Source organism: Lepisosteus platostomus, chromosome 2, assembly GCF_059453375.1.
Source record: "Lepisosteus platostomus isolate fLepPlt1 chromosome 2, fLepPlt1.hap1, whole genome shotgun sequence".
NCBI classification, from domain to species: domain Eukaryota; kingdom Metazoa; phylum Chordata; class Actinopteri; order Semionotiformes; family Lepisosteidae; genus Lepisosteus; species Lepisosteus platostomus.
Window position 1 is genome coordinate 12414865 of NC_142612.1, and position 21569 is coordinate 12436433.

General features: G+C 37.7%; 2 protein-coding genes across 15 annotated transcripts in view; both read right to left on the reverse strand.

Moving 5' to 3' along the window:
* The window catches only part of oca2 (oculocutaneous albinism II), a 124557-nt gene extending 120959 nt beyond the window's left edge, over window positions 1-3598 (reverse strand). For 2 of the 3 annotated variants that reach the window (XM_088598346.1, XM_088598321.1), the window contains exon 1: window positions 3304-3597. The gene's annotated coding sequence lies outside the window, so the exon portion shown is untranslated. Of the gene's footprint in view, window positions 1-3303 lie in introns of all 3 variants that reach the window. The other variant, XM_088598337.1, reaches the window with a different exon arrangement.
* A 12090-nt stretch (window positions 3599-15688) lies between these two features.
* Window positions 15689-21569, reverse strand: part of herc2 (HECT and RLD domain containing E3 ubiquitin protein ligase 2) — an 80385-nt gene continuing 74504 nt past the window's right edge. For all 12 annotated transcript variants that reach the window (XM_088598442.1, XM_088598386.1, XM_088598404.1 and 9 more), the window contains 4 exons: window positions 20226-20416; window positions 19299-19404; window positions 17908-18120; window positions 15689-17513 (listed from right to left, as the gene is read on the reverse strand). In XM_088598442.1, coding sequence (XP_088454568.1) covers window positions 17241-17513; window positions 17908-18120; window positions 19299-19404; window positions 20226-20416 — 783 coding nt within the window. In that variant the 3' untranslated portion in view covers window positions 15689-17240. The remainder of the gene's footprint in view (window positions 17514-17907; window positions 18121-19298; window positions 19405-20225; window positions 20417-21569) is intronic.

Sequence of the window (21569 nt, forward strand, 5' to 3'; positions counted from 1 at the left end):
ATTTTTTAATAGACTCTGGAGACTGACTCTGTGCAACCGCCAGAATTCTGTTCTCCAAGACAAAGAGCGAAATAAAACCAAAAAAAAACAGAAACCTGGAAAAAGCTTACCTGTTTTTTAAATCTATCAAAGCAAAAGTCAGTATTAAATGTAGATCCAACATCTACTGACATAAATACAGTCGATTGAAGGGCTGTTATGAAACTACCATAGAAAGAAGGTGTATTCACCAGATGCATATATTTGAGTTTTTCTGAAATGGGTGTTAATTGAGTTAAAGCAGCCCAGCATTTGTTGACTTTGGACTGCATTTTACTGCTTACAGGAACAGCACCAGAGTCATTTTGACAGAATACAAAGATAATCATTGTGTGGTCTTTCTGTGGGGTGTCTCCGAGTTCAATTGCCAGTTTGAATATGCAATTATTTCTCCATTTTCATGTTCATTCAGAAAAGAAGCTGGTGTCCCCTAAGGGGGGAAAAAAGTCAGGCCTTGCATAAAATTCAGTTACGAGCATGACATCTTTATGAAAGGGTAATCAGTTTTTCTCCTTAAATCAAATATATAATGAGATATTAGCTTCCCGATTGATTTCCATGTATTTTAACTGTGACTAATCATTTAAGATGTGTTTGCTTAAAAGTGAAGGATTTGAATAATCAGAGAAATGGCTTCAGTGTGGGTGAGCAAACGGAAACTTCTATGGTCGGTTTCAAAAGAGAGAGTCGCAAGAAGAGACAAAAGGGAAACAAAAAGCTGTTTGTAGTGCTACAGGGAGATTAAACTCTTAAATGGTTTCTGCAATAACAGGATTAGGTTCTAAATTCCCATTGGCCACATTCATAATCCTTTCAACATCAATATTGCTAGCATCAGACGTTGTAAATTCCTTATAGCTATACTGGGTGAGATATAAAACTACTAACACTTTTCAGGATGAAGTTTTGGCATTTTATGTAAATGTGTAAGATCCTTTCTCTATATGAATTGAGCTGTTATTTACAGGGTGAGGTTAATATGGCTTTAAAAATACTAAACATACATAACGCCAATGACTTTCGTGCAAAAATTCACCAACATCAACTCTTGCATTTTAATTTCGTCTGGACAAACTAAATTTGTTGTAGTTGCCTTTCCTTCTTGCTTTCCAAGGTGAAATAAAATGTCAATTGCGATTTCATCAAATTCATACTTACATCATTATTTTTTCCATGCAATAATTTTATCTGCAAAATGGAAACTAAACCTCTGTCACGAGAATTTTATTCCTTTTCTGCATAAAAACATTTTATTCCACCACTGGCTGACTTCTTTTTGTGTTGCGCAAAAGAATACAATGTATTTTTGTATTTCCCCCCTCTGGGTTTTCAATTCCGTTTCATGGTACTCTTTCTGATAAAACAGGAATTCCAAGACTCTGACAGGCTTGTAGATGAAGTATTAAGCTCTTTTAATACCTCAGCTCTTAAGCCATTGGTACATAATGCACTCATACGATTACAGTCAGCAGCTGCTAATCCACTTTACCAAGGAAGAAATTACTAATACTATCAGAGAAATACATTTCATAATAAAACTCCCAAAGATTAGATCCTGATAATAGCAATAGTGAAAATAAAAGGCTTTTCTTTTACTAATTTCCAAGCTTCCAAGCAATGTGTTCATATTGTTGTTTCATTGTTTATTCCATGCCTGTTTAAAAACACAAATGAACAAATAGAATGTGTGAATGAATAAAGTTTACACTAGCCATTCCCTGTTACTTATTGATCAGCTACTCAGTATTTTTCAGGGGAAATTGAAGAATCAGTGTGTGCCTTTAACTGGTGATTTATAAGCACACAGCTTTGTTGACAGAGTTTTGAACATGAATGTACTATACATACTGTGCATTTCTTGTTATATGCATCAATTTGGGAAAAGAAATTGAACTTATTGTCAGTCAGATTTATCATTGGCATGAAACCCAATCAATACTCAGCTCCATTTTGCTTTGAACGTTGTAGTAATGGTCACAATTAATGGAAGAACTGTCAAGATTGTAAATCAGCCAATAGCTGATATATTGTCATCTCTTTTATGTGATACTGAAAATTGACATTGAATATGAATGTGATACATTGAACTGGATTTAATACCCATAATTCCTCATCACACTTTAAGCTTTAATTTCCTGCACTTATCCCTTAAGATCACAAGAATTCAGAAAAGCAGAGAAAAGACCTTATTTATCCATAAAACCAGAGGTCTATGCAGGATTATGTATTTTGGCCTGAACTCACTATATGGAGACAAGACAGCCAAGCAAATGACTTGTTCAATTATTCAATTAAAACAACATTTAACCTCATTTCTCATTTCATAATGGTGTCACAAAAATAGTAAAACTGCTTATTTAAAAACAACTTTTTGTTAACCTCGTATCAGGATAAAATAGTGCCCTGCCCTTATTTTATTAGAGAAATGAGAAAATGGGGAAAATGCTGACCTCCTATCAAATGTTTCACTTACTTCATGCAGACATTCAGTAAGTCAACTGCTCAGAGTACAGCCACCAGCTACTGAAGCCTAAGATGTCACCCAGCATTAATTTGAACAGGCAGGGGCTAGTGAAGCCATACACCAGTTTTGTCCTGGTGCTACAGTGTTATTGTGTTTTCCATTTGCAGGTTCATTTAACCCAATGGTGTGATTCTCTTTCATATCAGTTGTGAACTAAACAATGAGTTCACTCTAACCCTAAACATGGAATTTATTCTGCAGATGATTCTTATTAAAAATGTATTTTTTGTCACAATGGAATTTTCCAATAAGACTGACTTTTTCCCCCAAATAAACTGGAGACTAACTTGAAGTCACTGTGGTCTATTTACTGTACCAATATGTATTTTTTTTTCTCCTATAAAAAATGTCAGCTGTGAAATGTTATTAATCTGAATTTTTTAAATTTTGTTTCAGACTCAAAACATCTGCAGATGTAATAGTTATGGATTGGAAGTAATTCTTAAACATTTGTTCAAATGAAAGGTGAGTTAAAGGAAATTAGTAAAGATTTTGGTTGTAACAGTGCTATGGCCACACAATCAGATTGACAGCAATTAGTGCTACAAAGTAAAACTAAAGAAACATGAATGTGAAAAGTTCTGTATAAACTTTATTTCTTCAAAGATATCGCATTCCCATAACACCACTAAAACAATATAATGCCTCCTGAAAACAATTACAGTAATAGCATAAGACATGTTCCATGAAAATGAGAATATTAGTAAAGAGATAAATACCATAAAAACTCAAACATTTACCTTTAAATGATGAGAAAAAGGAGGGCAGTGATAATGATGATGATGATGATGATGGTGGTGGTGATGGTGATGACGACAACGAGAACACAACCACAATTGCAAATATAATCAAACGTCCCATAAGAAACGGTAGAAATGTCAAGGATGAGGGTAACAGGAGACGCAGTGAAATACAAATGTTGCAGTTTCTAAAATGACTGACACAGATCCTCAGATTTGCCTTGGAAGAAACATCAGTTGAGCTGCTCTCTGGCTGGGTTCTCAGGAGAAAAGGGACCAGTTTACTGCAAGGCAAAATCTTGCAGCAGGTGGGAGGGGCTTTTTCCAACTTTTCTACATTAACATAAAAAGACGAACTGCTTAGGGTTTTTCCTGTCACGTGATGCCTAATAACCAAGCTGTGTTTTATTTGACTGGAATAGGCAGTTTTTCTGCTGTAATCCTGAAGAGAGACCTGTAAACCACAGGAAGTGGCTGTGCTCTTTGCCTTCTAAACAAAACACAAATTGGGCTGCTTTTTAGGAGCAGTGTGTGAGATTTGCTTAGGTTAATTGAAAGTGAATCCCAATTCAAACCTCTGAATGTTGATCTTCATTGCCCTTTTCACCACTCCAGTATATTCAAGTACTAGTTGACATTTGTTACCTCTTGTGTGACAGATACACATGATGTTTGTACACAGTACATATTAATAGCATTCATCCAAACAAACCTTGAGTCACATTGAGCTGACATGCTGGGAAGCTGCCGTTTTAAACAGTTTATGATTACTATTTGTGGAGTGTTTGTATTATTTCAGCAACAATATAAATAAGAAGGCTTTGTACAAAGTACAATTAGCTGCCTGTTGTGTACAAGTGATTAATAAGATGTTCTCTGTATAATGTATCTAGATATTATAGCATTATAGTTCTCGAGATTGAGCTACTGTAGCACTTCATACAGGAAAATTGGCTATTCTGAGCCCTAGCAAGCGCTATTTTATTTATTGTATTTCTTTCGATACAAATATTTACATACACAGAACAAGTTGGTTAAACGTAACTTTATAATATCTAACAACCTAGGATAGAGGACCACAAATGAAATGTCTGAATGTTCCCAGGAGGGTCTCATGTCTTCTGGTTCTTGTTCTCAGTTAGTCTGTCTAAATGTTTAATTAGCTGCATAATTATAATACTTCTAACCAGGCGACGAGGCAATTTGAAGGTAACTGTGCCTTTAATGAAGAAAATGTCTTGTGCGCTCAACCTTAAGAAAAATCCTATACATGTCTCATTTAGAAAATAATTAGGTTCAATGTGTTTAATTGACTATTCAGGTTGGAATAAAACCAGAAGACCCAAGGCCCTCCAGGTTGAGAGTTTGAGACCACTGAGCTAGAGAAGTCTTTGTTCTTGACCCAAGGGCGACAGTGAAGAGACTATATAATGCCTTCTGGTGAAGTCACTTTAGAGAATGGCGGTATGGCATTATACATGTATGTTATATGGCATTATGGCATATATGCTGTACATGTATGTTTGGTTTTTCCTTTGCATCATATTTGCCTTTAAAATAACCCTGATATTTATTTGCATGTAAAATTGAAGTTGTGTTATTTTTTGGGGGGCTCATTTAGCACCGCAATCCTTTCAGGGCCTCAACATTCACACCAAAGCCAATTTTCACACAAGCTAATTAACCTGACAGTATTTTTTTGGACATGTGTAGGAAACAGGACCAGCTTGTGGAAAGCCCATTAAACACAGGGCGAGCATGCAGCCTCCACACAGATTGCACCCCAGGTGCAGAATTGGACTCGGGGCTTCAGCTCTGCAAGGTAGAAATACGAGCCACCATACCGCCTAATTCAGCATCACTTTAAATCATTCTAAAAGTTTTCTAAACATATTTTTAAGGTCACTTTTCATTTGATTGAAAGTGGGCCAATAAACCACAAAATGCACTTTTTGGTAGGATTATTGTTTTTGACAATAGAGAATAGGAGGAGGAGGGTTAGAGTAAAGAAAAAACAATAACACAAGCCTCTTTTTGGAGAAAAACAACATTGCTTTGCACCAACTACCTCCGATCATAAAAAAATAAAAAGAAAAAAAAATTCTCGTCGTCGGATGGTTTTAGAGTATTTGCTCCCGTCCTTATTACGGATAAAAATGTTCTTCAGAAGAATGATCAGTTGCTATGCATGCGCATCATGACTACTATCTCAACACAATGAAGTCCTTTGAGTTAACAGTCACCTTATTTAAATCAATGGGTTTTTTTTCCCTACATCAGTGCCAGGAGGAATAAGTTTGTTCTTGCGCATGAGGAGCGTCACATTAGAACTTGCGGCCGTAACATATGACAAGAAAAGAAAAGGGAAACCTTTCTTGTTGGTTGCACGTGGGGGGGCTGAATGGAATTCTAAACCGATTGAGCAGAAATTGCGTGATATATAATTTAAAAGCAGTGTAACACACGGAAACACGTATATTAAACACGTATTCAGTCTGTACTCCTTATTAAAATCGTGAGGTAATTCACCGACCGACTTCACTGGTCGACTTTGATTGAAAGTTTACCGAAATAAATTGAGAAAAGATGAAAAATCATAAAATATGATTTTCCCAAAATGAAAAATACCAACCCTATGATTCAAGTTAGTTCTAATCTTGAAAATGTGATTGTTACGTCTTTACATACACAATTTCAGCTGGCGTTTGTGATTTTAACTATTGCTTGTGTTAAATACCGTTCGGTATTTTCTCTCCTACAAACAAATTTGATTGTTTTCTGACATTAAATTATCCATTGCAATGAATATCTACTCATTAGTTTGATTATTTTAGTTATGTCAAAATAAGAGGAGGGTGGTGCCTTGAAATATTTGTTAACTTCCACATGATGCTCACGGACAAGACAGTCAACACAAATTAGAAAACTAATAACATACGGGGTGCGAAAGGATAAGATTAAGTAGACATTATCAATAACTTTCTAAACGTTTTCCACTTTAAAACAATACAGCCCTGATCACTCCCTGGTTATACTGTAGATAGTAAACATTATACGATATATAAACAACTATGATATATACAGTAGTTGTTTATGAGTAATTCCATGAAAACAGTAAGCGATTCTATCTGTTGTGTTCTAGAAATATATAGGATGTAGCAAGAATAGAAACAGGAGGACAAGCCCAGCTCTTTCTCAAGAAACAGATGGGTAAGATCCTCATCTAGAAATCTTCATCTAGAAATCAAAATAGACAGGCCAAATAATGTCTTACTTTTGTCTGCAACTACTATGTTTCTATTGCAAGAATCCAGGGAAAGACTTGTTTTGCTCCCCTCCCCTCCCAAACTCATTCTTTCTCAGGGAAACAAGTTTGCTCATTAATTTCATGGAGACTGCACTATCCACTTAATCACATGAAGCCTTGCTGCAGGATCTCAGGAGAGAGGGGGTAGGCTGTCCTGGAAGAAGGAGGCTGCATGTGACTCAGTGCTGTGCATCAGAGGATCAGGTTTAGAGTAATTAACAGAGCCCACATGTATCATCTGGAGCTGTTTCATCAGAGGACTTGTGAGATGAATCTGATTCTCATGTGACAGAGCAGAAAACCTCTGGGGCTCGTGTACGTTCACTACATATCGGTCTTAGAAAACGTACTCATTTGTTTGCAAGAGCCCATTATTTTACCGATTCAGCTTGTATTAACATCTCATGATATTTACTGTATAGTTTCCATAAACTCTGCAAAGGTTTAAACACTTTATATTTATGGAAAGATGTTTTAAACTGAATTTTAAAAAGTAGTTACAGCATACGGGGTGCTGAAACTCAAAGAAAAAAATAAAATAGTACTTCAGGACTCAGCAATGATTTAATCATGTGATTGCTTTCTAGAATATATGAATAATCAAGATTGGTTTTGGTCTAAAGAAGTAACTGTTTTAATAAACAGAAGTTAAATTCTACAACTGTTACAAAAATTTCACAACAGTTAAATTCGAACTGCTATTAGTGGTTACCTTAAAAAAAGCATCATGTTGAATATGATAACATATAACAATAAAACTGGACTGCATACAATACAAAAATGAATATTAGAGATTTAAGTGGGCTTGTTGAAAACATCTATCCTATTAAAAATTGATGTTTCATTAGTATTTAAATATAAACGATGGCATTTTCATTAAAAAAATAACATTTTATTTTAAGCCTGAATAAATCCTCATATTTGGCTACTTTTTACAAAGTAACTAAGTGATTAAAGATGTAAGCACAACAATTTTATGTCCTTTTTGGTTGTTCTCTGCAGAACTCATTTATAATGAACCAGCAAACTGAACTAGTCTTCATTACCTTTTTAACTCGTATTTAGTAGTGAACTGATGCAAGGGTAACAGCTCCTTTTATAAATCCAAAAAAACTATTAATCCCTTCCTGTCTTAGAATCCTTAACTTCTGTGAATCCATAGCTCAATTAGACCACACAGAAGGAATACGAAAGTTTAAAACCTGTAAACAAATAAGAGCCATACAGTACATGGATAATGAGAAAGAAAAAAAATACATAAAGTAAAATGAACAATCTATGGTACAATATACTATAATACAGTAGTGCAGGTGGGTAGCTGCGTCAGCATGCGTAGGATGCAAAGGAACAAGTAATAGGTTAATTCCATGCTGAAAAGAGAAGAAAGAAAACACAACGTAGTGTTTTCTTTCTTCTCTTTTCAGCATGGAATATACCTATTACTTGTTACTATAATGCAGTATGACTCCCGGCCCCACGTTGCAAGCCTACCTCAACATCACCAGGCCCAACTACAGAGAGCAACAGTGAGTAAAGACAAGATGTGCTTCTCGGCAAGAAGGCATATTCCATGTGGAACTTGCATAATTTAATGCAAATACAATAATGTTGCAGAAACCAGGCATCTCCAAAATGTAGCACTTAGTGTAGTAACATTGATAATAATATTATCTGCATTTATAGTGTGATTTACATTACAAAGGAACCCAAAGCACTTTAAATACAGGAGATACAGTAAGCCACTTCATCCAGTATCTGAGTGATGTGCAGTAGCTATTGTGTGACAGATAAGGTAGAGAAATTGTTTCAGCATTTGAATTAAGGGGGGACTTTATAGAGGCAAGATTGTACAAGCCTAGAGTGTAATTTAGCCAGGACAGGTGGGTTAATACTTCTAATCTTACAGACAGCACCAAGAGAATTTAATAACCAAAACAGGACATCATTTCCAATTGTCTTATCAGACGTACTGTATAGCACCTTTTACAACATGGAACTATGGTCACTATACTAAACCATCAACACTGCTTACCTTAGATGTCTCCCATCTCTGTATCACTGTACCAACCAGGACCAGCCATGCTTAAATCGGGCACGAAGGCAATACTGCTGTCATTAACCAGACATCTGAAACACTGAAGCAATAGGAAGGACAAGATCTTCAAAGGACTGCACATTCAAAGAACCTTGCTTCATTTCAGAACATGAAGAAATAGGATTTTAAATTCTGAATGGATAAAACAGGACATGACAGTTTACAATGCCTAGAATGTAGCTTCTTATGATATGCACAAATAAGGAAACTTTGAAAATAAGGGATGATTGCACCATCTGGTCAAATCGTAATTAATCTGCTCAGCAATTAAACTATATAGATTAAAAAAAATCACAGAGCACTTGCAACACCATACAAAGGAAAAAAAATGTGGTCTCCAACTAACTCCACTCCTGTGAACACTACACCTAAAGACCTAAAATTAAACTTCAATGATGTTGAAAATGTCTTTGCCATTTTCTGTAGACCAAATTGTGCTAAACACTATCATTAGCATCAATTTCTTCTCAGAAAGATGTCTTTCAGCATCATTTGAGTATACTGTTCAGTAGAATGTATTGTATTTGGTTTGGCGGCTGCGAAAACTAATTCTGAATTGGCACACAGTTTCGCAGTTTTATGCTACAACAGATGTCGATGGAACACGTCTATCCTGTTGTTCCACGTGGTTTGGTTTCTGTTGCAGTTGCAAATGCTCTTATCGTGATGCTGGATTCCGTGCTGGAGAGCGTGCTGCCATCTGTCTCAGTCTGCTGCCAATACCTCGCATTGATTTGGATAATTTCCAAAAGACTTCATGTCCTGCTTTCACAAAGCATCATGAAAAACAAACTCACTAACACTGCAGGCTCCAGGCACCTCAGTAACGAGCACAATTCTTAATTTCAGACCACAGAGAGTGCATTAATGCAATTTCAATGATCATTTTGTGTGGGCAGCTGGCTTTAAAAAAACAAAACATTGGACACTCTTGCAGAATACAGCCATCATCCATTCTTATCATCATTCATTCTGTAGGAGTGGCCTAGCCATCACAGGCTTCTCTGCTTAAGGAGTACAGTCAAGCTTTTTGCACAGTGACCTCAGAGAGCACATTGGTGACCATCTTTCTACTGATATCTAAAATATAACAGATATCAGAGGTGGAAGGTGTGCTTCTCCTTGAATGTTCTAGTCCAGTCTCACTGCTGTCTCGTATGTTTAGTGCACCATCCTGACAGATGAACACTTTGGGTTTCATTGTGAACTGACTTGTTTTAGGCTCATTTAGAGTATTAGGATCATTTAAAGTACTTAAGGATATACTGTATACTGAAGTAGCTCAGGTGGGTAGCTGCATAAGCTTGCATGGGCTGCAAAAGAACAAGTAAAGGTTTATTCCATGCTGAATAGAGAAGAAAGAAAACAGGTTTCGGCTGTGGAGCCTTCTTTGGGTGTAAGGGGCGAAATTCTTTAGGAATTATATTATAACGACAACATCTGTAAAGGAATAGGAGGTGTAGAGAAAGCCTGGTCTTGGAACAGATCGCTGGGAAGAGACAGAATGCTGGTTTAGTAAGAGAAGGGGGCAAGTGGCCCAGGGAGGAGGAGAAGGAACGACAAAGATCTAGAAAAAGATTTAAAAGAAGGCATAGTGGGTTGCAGCAGAAGTAGGCTGAAGAAGTTTGGATGGGTAGCTGCATCAGCATGCGTAGTCTGCAAAGGAATAAGTAATAGGTTTAGAAGGCTCCACAGCCAAAATGTTGTGTTTTCTTTCTTCACTTTTCAGCATGGAATATACTTATTACTTGTTTCTTTAGAGTATAGTGTATAGTATAGCAGAGGTAGCAGTGGCCACTCCAATGCATATATTTAGCCACAATAGCCAAATGATTAATTCCCTGGAAGGGATAGAAGGTAAGATCAAAGATAAACCTCCACCTCACATGAACCCCTCACTGTGGCAAAGAGTTTGCATGCACAAAAGGGACAAGTTCCTGAAGATGTTTTTTTTATTATTTTTACGGGCTGCAAGTGCAAAGATTAGGTTCCTGATGACTTTGAGGCTCATTCTGGATTTAGCTTTTGAGTCAAGACAGGTTCTAAAACTTTCGGTACATATGATTGCATGATCCCCAAAAAAGTAAAATTAAGACCTATGGAGAAAATCAAGCCAATCAGGATTAGTATACAGCTTACTTTCACACCACTTTAAACTTCAAAATTGTTGCGGTACATTCCTCAGACTGCAGCTTGCAGTTTCTTATGGAAGGAGTGGATCAGCCCTGGACGTATGGGAAGATAGCCCATTTTCTCAAGCACTCTGAACAAACCTACTCTGCTGATAGTGTCAACAAGAGACTAAATTGGTTTTCTTTTCTCTGTGCTCTTTACATTTAGCTTCTAGACAGAAAATACTTCTACAGTCTGCCTTAAGGGTAAATACAATCAGCCAAGTTCCACAGGCTTTTTCAGGAAACCTTTCCCTTTCTCCACCAGAGAAGAAAATCTGTCGAGGTTTAATAAGAGGTGTTTTCCCAATTTCAAGAATTTTGGCTGGGATACCAACCTTGTCATGTGCCTTTTCACTCACCAGAAAGGTAATGGTCCAGCTAAGTTCCTTAGTTGCAGAAGTCATACTGTACATCATCTTCCTGCGAGAAAATCTCAGGTATAGTTGAACTTCAGAGTGCCATCTGCTTTTTACCGGTCTGTGATAAATTCCCAGGCTTTGGTCTTCAGGGGGTCAACTGGGGTAACCTTTTTTCTGGTTATCATACATTTCATGGACATACCCAGAATCTGAAGCTACCTACAGTATGTCTCACTGATAAAATTGATCAAGTTATGATTGAAGGATGTGTCAGTATTATATTTCTGCTTTTTTGTGGTTTCTGACTATAGTCCAGGTACATGCCTTCTATAAATGGCAACAACTCATCTGCACAAATGATAGACCACTCCCTGCTGGACATCTTTTCTCTCAAAAATCTTCACAGCTGTTCCATAAATGACTGTGATCAACATCACATACTTTATGTCTACAAAACCTGTTAGCATTACACTGCTTTCGAAAATAAAGCTTTAATTGAATGTCTGGGTTGGAAATAATGATTTGTGGCCCACTCAAGTTTTGCATGGAGCTTCTCAGGAGTTACTGTGATTTTACCGGTGACAAGAAAGGGGGTGGAGGTGTAGAGATGATAGCATGCCCATGAATTAGTGTCTCTCTCTCTCTTTCCAGTCACCTGAATGCAAAGGAAAAGTACAAAGCAAAACATCCGAAGTGCCTCCTGTTCTCGATTTTAAATCTACAGATTCTGTTTCTGCACGTTCATTCACAGTTCATTCTGAGGAAATGTGCTGGACTGACTGTCTATGCCTTTGAGAATTTTGAAAACTTGTATCGGGTCACCTTGAACTCTTCTCTGTTCAAGGGTGAAAAGATTCAGTCTCAGCCTGTCAGTATAGGATATTTCCTTCAATCCCAGAATGCAACGCTTTTTACTGTAACAGGGCAACCAAAGTTGTTCACAATTTTATATTAAACAATTTTAAAATTGATTTAAATTCTAGACTTTGAACTATATATCCTAAAACTTTGTGTCCCTTTTTAATTTTTCCCCACATCGTCTAGATGTCCTTTCTAAAAGTAGCCTCTTCGAGCTCTGCATTTCTCTTCCTTCTTCAAAGACTTCTATTATACCTCCTATTTGAAAACAGTTCACTGGGACAAACTGTTTAGAGCAATTTTCATAGCAAAACTATTGTACATCAATCTCATCAATGCAATCACATTCTCAAAAATACTCAAGCATACAATATATTGATAGCAATGCATGATCTCTCTGCCAGGAATCCTGCAGAAAAGGTACTGTTAAATCCATCCTCCACAGGGCTTTGTTAACAATTAAGTACAGATACTCAGAGGAGGCAGAAACATTAAGAATTGAACAAACAAGTTTCACATGGTTCAGACTGATTTCTCTTTTAGAAGAAGTTTTAGAAGCGTTTGTTGATTAGATATTGACGCTACAAACCATTTGCCTTGTATAATTGTTACTGTTTTTGCCTTCTGCTTTCCTGGGCTGGGTTTACACACACTTCCACTGCCTGGAGAGATGCACATGAGAGCAGCACCTGACTGTTATGTTTCTAAAAATGACAGACTAAGTCCATGAAGTATGCTTATCATTTTAAGCCACATTAAGCCATGATAAAATACCATGTTTTATCATGTGGAACTGCAATCCTTTGAACTACAGTAGACCTGGTATGGTTATATATTTTTGAAGTGGGGGGAACAAGTGAACAAGTATACAAGTGAACTTTGGCATAATCGGCTAATTAAGAGCCACAAGAAAAGAAACACATGTGAACTGAAGCTGAACTTTGAGAATAAAAAAGCATATGAAGTACAGTAAATTGGCCTTCGAGACCGAAACATTAAAAAAAAATCTGAGTACCATTGAGTACCACTGCTAGGACTGTTCTGAAAGCTATTTGAGTAGAGATTATAAATTCCATAAAGCATTGTACTTCATAGACTGCTTTCAGAGTAAATGTAAAAATGAGATGATTCAGTTTTTTTCATACAGGTGTGCAAATCAGGACTCCTAAAAAGCACTGAAAGAGATCTTAATATACTGATAATCAGCTTTTTTTGCAGTCATCTGAAATCTTTACTTCTGTGAGGCAAAGAAACAAGGCACTGTGCTTTCAGTGGCTGAATCTCATTGCTGTATTTTGTATAGGCTTTAATGGCCTTTGAATACCAACATTATACTGTACATACCAGAGTGCAGTGCACAGAACAGATTTCCAGGACGTTTTATTGGATAATAATATAAGAACAGGAAAGAAGTAACTACAGTATATGCATGTTGCAATGTCAACTAATTACACTACTTATAAGCTGCCTCAACTCCAGGCAGCCCTCACTAGGAGTTAGTGGTTAGAAAACAAGAGAAGTTGCCTTAAATAGATACATTTCTATTAATCACTTTACCTGTAAAAGTTTCTGAGTATTTACTAAGACCGAGATCTTAAAAGGAGCACCTTTCAAGGCCATGGCATGTTTTAATAGCAATGGACCACCTAGACGGGGATTGTGAATATTAAGCACCTCTCATTGTTGCACAAGGGAAAGAGAAACCTCTAATAGACCTGTACTTGCACTCAACATACATGAAGTCTAAGTCAGCAGCTACCAACAGACGCTTCACCATTATTAGGGTATATTAGTTGGGCACTGCCATTCTAAATTGGACCATTGAAACAGGCAAATATCTTACAAAGGAATAACTTTAAAGACTATGACCTTTCAAGAGTAAGCACTCTCGGTGATATTATGGGAATGGTAATGTGAATTAGGCCTGTACATTTCACAATACTGAAATGCAAAACCATCTACTTAGACAACGCTGCTTGGCGTTTGTAAGTAGCCACAAAAGCTGTTTCATCCTTAATAGGGTTCATAAGCTGGGCAATGCTAATTTGGGTGAAATAGGTGCAAACATCTTACAAGGAAAACCTAATATGAACATTCCCTAATTCATTATAATAATTATAATAATAATTGCTTACACTTATATAGCGCTTTTTCTGGACACTCCACTCAAAGCGCTTTACAGGTAATGGGGACTCCCCTCCACCACCACCAATGTGCAGCATCCACCTGGATGATGCGACGGCAGCCATAGTGCGCCAGAACGCTCACCACACATCAGCTATCAGTGGGGAGGAGAGCAGAGTAATGAAGCCAATTCACAGAGGGGGATTGTTAGGAGGCCATGATTGATAACAGCCGATGGGGAAATTTGGCCAGGATGCCGGGGTTACACCCCTACTCTTTTCGAGAAACACCCTGGGATTTTTTAATGACCACAGAGAGTCAGGACCTCGGTTTTACGTCTCATCCGAAGGACGGCGCCTGTTTACAGTATAGTGTCCCCGTCACTACACTGGGGCATTAGGACCCACATGAGCCGCAGGGTGAGCGCCCCCTGCAACTTATAACTTTATGTAAAATGGTATTTCTTATAAGACAGACCAACTGGCAGACTAAAGTACCCCTCCTCCGATCCTTCCATTTGTGAAATATATTACCAAAATTGAACACTCACCACTCACACGCGATTCATTTTTCACTCCATCTGCAATGTTAGACCCCCTGAAGGCAGCCGACTGATGTATTAGATGGCGCTTTGAAAATTAATTAGATGTCATGCTTACTTTGTAGAAATCCCAGGTAAGCATTCTAAATCAGCTGTGTCCTAGAATTTGTATTAAAAACTTTTCTGCTGTGTGGGCATTTTATTAGTTAAAAACTGAAATACCAGAAAAGTCTGTGAATGAGACTTAGTTTTTATTTTTTTTAATTTGTGAATACTTTAAGGAAAACCCAAATGAAACATTTACCTAAAATATGTTCATCTTAAGTAACTATTGAGAAGTACTGTAAGTATAAGGATTCAGATGTGCTATACTCTTCACTCTGATTCAAGGAAAAATAAGCAATATTTTAGATACCTCCGGTATAGGTTTATGCTACATTGTTTATGGGCTTTTGAGCCAATGTGATTTTTTCCAATGCAGTGAACCAAATCTCAGGAATGAATAAATAATAGCATCTTTTAACATGCTGATATTCTAGTGTTCTAGAGGAAAAAATGCTTTCTACTTAAAATAATTTTCTAAAGGAAATCCTAGTCTTTTTGTTTGAAGACAGAAAAAGAAGTGGTAAAAATGACATACAACAGGATCTCACAGAAGATAAGAAATCAAGATGTTTACAGTTTAAACTGAAACGCAAGATGACAAATCCAAACATTTCTTTGCAATGCTCCTCTCCCATTGCACCTCATGCTCCAAGTCTCCTAACAGGTTCTGAGTTTTCCTAATTTCCTAAAATGATAAGGTAGGAATTTGAACATGAGCCTCTTCTTGACAACGGACGACAAGGTACTGCTTGAAGATCTTCAAGACGTGACATTGCAAAGCAAAGATGGCTATCTTCATCCTGTTACAAAACTAAACACAAATTTTGGTAATCTTGGATTAAATTTATTCACAGAAAATGAGCCGCTCTTTGTGTATACATGACACAATCATATTATATACATTCCAGAATGACGACAGTGCACACATACATTTGAGAAGGTAATTAAAGACACACAAGCTTTCTAAAATGATACATCACTGGGCGGTGTTTCACGTCTGTGGAGTGAGAAATACTGATCCTATCATAATCCAAGAACAGTTCTTATAAAGAAACACTGCTATTACCATCAAATGACATGCAATAATCTCTCAGTAACTTCAAGGAACTCGTCTCTCCTACGAAACCTTCACACTACGTCTCAAGTGGAAAGTTATTTTACAGCAGATTTTTCCCCATATTCAAACATCACTGGAATATGGAATGCCCAGCTGGAGTACTGAGACAAAGAAACCAACAGTCCGCTGATATGAAACCTTTTGAGGACAGGTTGAGGAGTTCAAAATTAAAAGTATTTTTCAAATCAAATGCTGGGGATTTTAACAGTAAAAACCAGAAGATTTTTTTTAAGTACACCAACACTACACTATTCAGATTCCTGAATTAAGTCAAACTCCCTTGACCTCCCAACAGAGATGTTACATTGAGTTAAAACTCTGAACTGAGCCTTTTCCTTATAATTTACACCAGAAAGTGATCTCCCACATAAAATACGCTCATTGGGGAATTGTGAGGACTCCCAGTGATTCAAGGACAATGTTTACATTGAGAAGAATTGATACACAATCAAAACATTTGGACAGTTCATTTTTCTGTAGCCTTCTCAGTTCAGCTTTCTGAAATTTCTACAGGCTTGGATCACTGTAACAGAAAGAGAAGACACAAGCTGGAAGACATTTCAGAAAGCTGAACTGAGAAGGCTACAGAAAAATGAACTGTCCAAATGTTTTGACTGTGTATCAATTCTTCTCAATGCCCCTGCCTAAAGAATTTCAGAAGTGGAAAAGCATTTACAACAAATCCTCCAGCAAAGTTTATTACAATCACCACAATTTAATATGAATTTCAAATTACCAAACTTGGTGAATGATCAGTGGGCTTCAGTAAAACATTTTTTACTTTTTTTAGAAGGCAAGAAGGTGGTTTCAAAATTTGACAATTTATCCCTAAAATGAATTACTGAGAGACTACCGCACCTCTAATACTAGTCATTTGTTGCACATTAGCTTCAATATACAACAAACTAATGTGAAGATCACAAACTAATGGGAAAAGTCTACCACAGTGCCAGGCTTAATGCCCTTTTTGGGATGTCTCACTTCTTGTAATAATAATATATAAACATTTACATGGCATAAGTAAACACAAAAGCTAAACTGTGCAGTTTTCTTTTTTTAGGAAAAAAAATGGAGAACCTACTTCAGGTTACAGTGCCTTCAAAGCTAATTCAATATCGTCATTTACAGGACTCTTATACAACTATGATTTCTGAATTGGTAAGGATAGTTAAAACAAACTATTGGATCAGTTTGTGTGGCAGCTTTGCATTCCCCTGTTACTGATGCGCTTCCTTCAGTAGTGGGGAGAAAGTCTCCTCAGTGCCCTGTTAAGTAGTCTTGTGTGGAGTCTGAGGCAAAGGAGTCTGCGTCCTCATTGTCTGAGTCCTCACTGCTGTCGTCAGCAGCCGGCTCCCCGGTCAGGGCGATGCGCGCGTAGTCGTCCGTGTCTATGGACTTGCAGAAGTGAATGGCGTACTTCAGCTTCTCCTCTAGGACCTGCCTGCAGGAGTACCTGGGCAGTTTCAGCAGGAAGAAGCAGGTATACGACTCCGGCAGGAAGTGATCCGGGGGATTGTATTTATCCAGCACCTGAAAATAGGAATGGCTTTGTTTTTTTTCCCCCAGTACACCTTACATGAAAGAAAATACAGTTGACTTCATTCTGAACAACATTCTGCATGTGTAGATTCGGGACACAGTGCTGATATGTTTTGGAAAATATTCTTTCAATCTTGAGTAGAACTTCAATCTGTTTAAATCAGACACAAAACAGATTTTGATCAACACACCACTGATGTGTTCACGTTGAGCCACAAACTGAACATTTGCCCTTGGCTTTATTCAACATCCCTAATTATGCAGCTGTTAAGGGAAAAAGAAATGCTATGTCCACATAAGGCTTCTGTAGTTTCAGTACGAAGCCCTAAAGTCAGCGACAAGAAACCCTTTCTACAGACGACTTTCCTCAAGCAGCGCTCCTTACCTGAACAACGAAGTCACGGCCTCGGAAGTCAGCGATGGTCCTGGGGAGCCTGGTCCTGCCCCACACAAACCTGAGGAACAGAGACCTCTCCGTGTTGGAGAAGGACTCCATCACCTCCCAGAACCACTGGATCAGAGGGGCGGTGGGTTCCACGCCTTTGTATGTAGCGACCGACTTCAGGAGATGGAGAGGGATATCCGGGCTCCCGCACACCTACAAAACACCAGTGCGGTTGGCAAACACACACGCCAGAGAAATCGATCTAGGGTGGGGAAGGGGAGAGCCGGCTGACTGGGCTGTGACTCTTCAGTGCTTGGCAGCTGCACTAGGGCTGCTTCTTCCTACCCTTCCTCTGACATTCACATGCTCCTGGACAACCCTGGACATACTGTACACTCTACAATTCACTTCATGGCCACACAAACAGGACAGGAGGTAGGAAGAGCAAGACCTGCTCCAACAAACAAGTTAAACAGTTTAGCTCAACTCTAAGCTTAACTGCTTTATGATAATTTTCAGCTTCTCTTTATTAATATCCTGTGAGGTATTACAACATGAGTAATGAATACAAGGTTTAAGTTGGATTTAATGCCTCTTACAATACTGAAGATGGGTCTTTGTGGTACGGTGTGAGTGTTTGTGAGTTTTATGAATCACATTTAGGTGTCCATATGGATATTGAACAATGAAGAATAGCAACAGCCGTCCCCTTCTACTCATAACTTCGCCCTTACAGTCGAATGGGAGGTATAATTGCCCTTGTTAAAAGACGAACAACTAAGCATTACCATATTAAGTGATATAAATAGATGTGTTCTCTTCTTATAAATCTCTGGGAAGACACTGCTCTTCTTTTAAAATAACCCTGAGAGCTGCTAGTGACTTCCACAGACCTCAACACTGTTTCCTTTGTTTCACTTCTTTTACAACCGGAGTACAAGACTATTACACACCGCTAGTCATTTTGCCTCTGACTGTACAGCATCATCCCATCCAATGTTCCCAATCTGATTCATTAAGATCTGCTGTCTGACCCACCAGTATGTTTCTGCAAATGCTCTCATTATTTCATCTTGCCTCAGATATCAAGAGGAATTCCAAGTACATCTCTCCACAACAATGATGAGGATAAAACTAGCAAAACGTCCCATCCTTTACCATTATCAAGAATGTTAAAACTAAAGTCCCAACACAATAAAACAGTCAGAATTATTGCTGAATAATGATGGCTATTTTTTCCACACAAAAACAAATGCCATGATGGACGGTGGTCACACCGAAAAAATTCTAGAGAAACCTATAATATAAAATTGGATTCCGAAAAAAAAAGCTTTCCAAATGGACTTAGACTTTGCCGTCATAAGGTCTTGGGAGAAGATCAGACAATTTACCATGGTTTCCAGCTCATATCCGGTGAAGAGTGAAAGGAGAGGCACAGGCACCACTCGAGCCATTCCCTCCCGCACTGCGGACACCTGCTCATCAAACTCATGGAGCCTGAGGGGAACACAGCAGCACAGGACAAGAGTGAGGGATTCCGGCAATGAGTCACCAGCACCGGCACTGCCCGACGCCTGCTACACAAGCAGGTCTCTATGAATTCAAGCTTTTGATTGTCAGCTAAGATTCTGGCTATTTTTTTTTTGCAATAGAAGGTGGACAGCAAGATGTCAATTTTACTCTTTACTCAATAGTGCATTTCTTATTTTACAAGGCGATGCTTCCCCTTATCCGTGAACCTACTGCATTGAGATAGCTGTGATTGTGATGCTATGCATTACACACTATTTTATTGCAAATTAAAAAAAAGGGGGCTGCTAAACACAGAAGTCTTCTGCAGCACAAACTGCCTCCTAAACATCCTAATCCTAAAGTGAAGAGAGTAACCAGGATGTGTGAAGTGGCATTGTAGTGGAATCACTGCGTCCTGGATGTCTGCACAGAACAGAGAATGTTTCTAGAAATTCAATTTTCTTAAAATTATTTACCTACATACCATATCATATAACATAGCAGTTCTGAAACTGCTGCACTAAGAATAATCTTGTATTTCAAAATTCTAGTTCAATATCTCATAATGCGAACACAAAACCTCAAATAATTATGCATTTGAATGGGAAAAGGTATCATAGTTATTATTCATTTTAATACTCATCTAATAATCGTCTACACTTAAGAGTATATGAAATCAGTGTTAGCATTATTAAGTACTGTGTTTAGAGAAAAGACTTCAGAATCTTAAATTGGCTAAAAATAAGTACTTGAGAAAACCAAAAAAGGTTTTGTCAAATAAGTGTAGCGCTAGTTCTAGAACTCACCTGTAATTTATTGCTAATCTCACATACTCTGCACGGTTCTCCAGTGTTATATGCGAATATTTGGAGCTCAACTGAATGTCTTGGCCACTAGCATTTGGCACAGTGAAAGGAAGGGTCATGGCTTCAAATTCCTCGGCTGTAGCCTCATTATCACGGATGTACATGAGCCCCGGGATAAAGTCTTTATCAACCTGTTGGAGGAAAAATTCACAGACGCATTACATATTCAATTAGCCAATGGCAATCAACCTACTATCCTCTCCAGTTACAACCAGCTCCGTAAGGCAGCTAACAATACGCATCATCAGGGTTAAGGAGCTGAAAAGTTACCATTCAAAAGCCACATGCGCAAGTATCTTTCAGTTAACCTTTCAAATACCTCAAGGCAAAACTGTTCAACAACAGCCGGCTCTGTAACAAGCGAAGTCATTAACTGAGATCGTTTATGATCAAATACTTTAGCTGAACACGTTAGGAAGCTCATGATTAAATCATGAGCTCAAGGGAAAAACCATCACACACAGGAAAAAGCAAAGATTCTTTTTAGTGTTGGGCTTTAAAATAGGGCAGTTCAAAAAATAATTTGTACGCATTTCCGATATACAAAACATTGTATAAACATGCACAGTACTTCATAAAGGGTGTATCAAGAGTTAGTGGTGGATGTTCACAATTTACAAAGCACTTAAAAATGGCCATTATACAATATACAAAAACACAAACTCAGGCAACAAAATTAAAGACACACATTACTTTATCTTAAATGACAAAGCTGAAACTCCTATTTGTAATACTTTAAAATCAGAACCACTTTAAGCTAAAATCACAAGTCATTTGTTTATTTTCCATTTCATATTTAATAGCAAAGGAGGATTCAATTGCAGAAATTACTTTCCTGTTACTCCGTTTGCTCAGTTATGAGCGCTACATTATTCTATTTCTGCTAAAATCATTTTCCATGCCAATTAACTGATTCAGTTCACAAAACCAAATGACAAGAAATGCGGTTGGGAACTTTATCTGGGTAACACACTTCAGTGCACAATGTTTACCAGCATAGATAAATATCAATCTATTTCCGAACCACTGCCTTTGGAAAATCTTTTTAATAGTGATTTTTGCTCAGATGACGAATGAACATGAAATGGAAAAAAAAACAAAAACAAATTCTGCATAAAATACAAGAACACATCCAACAGCTGATAACTTTAAGACAAATGGTTTGAGAATAATCGTTAGGGGCCTTGCAATTAGACTGTTTCAATGTGCTGTCACCTGGAGGGGTGTGAGTCTGGCAAGTCTCATTGTCAGATTGAACTTCACAAGCATCTGCTGTTTCACTAT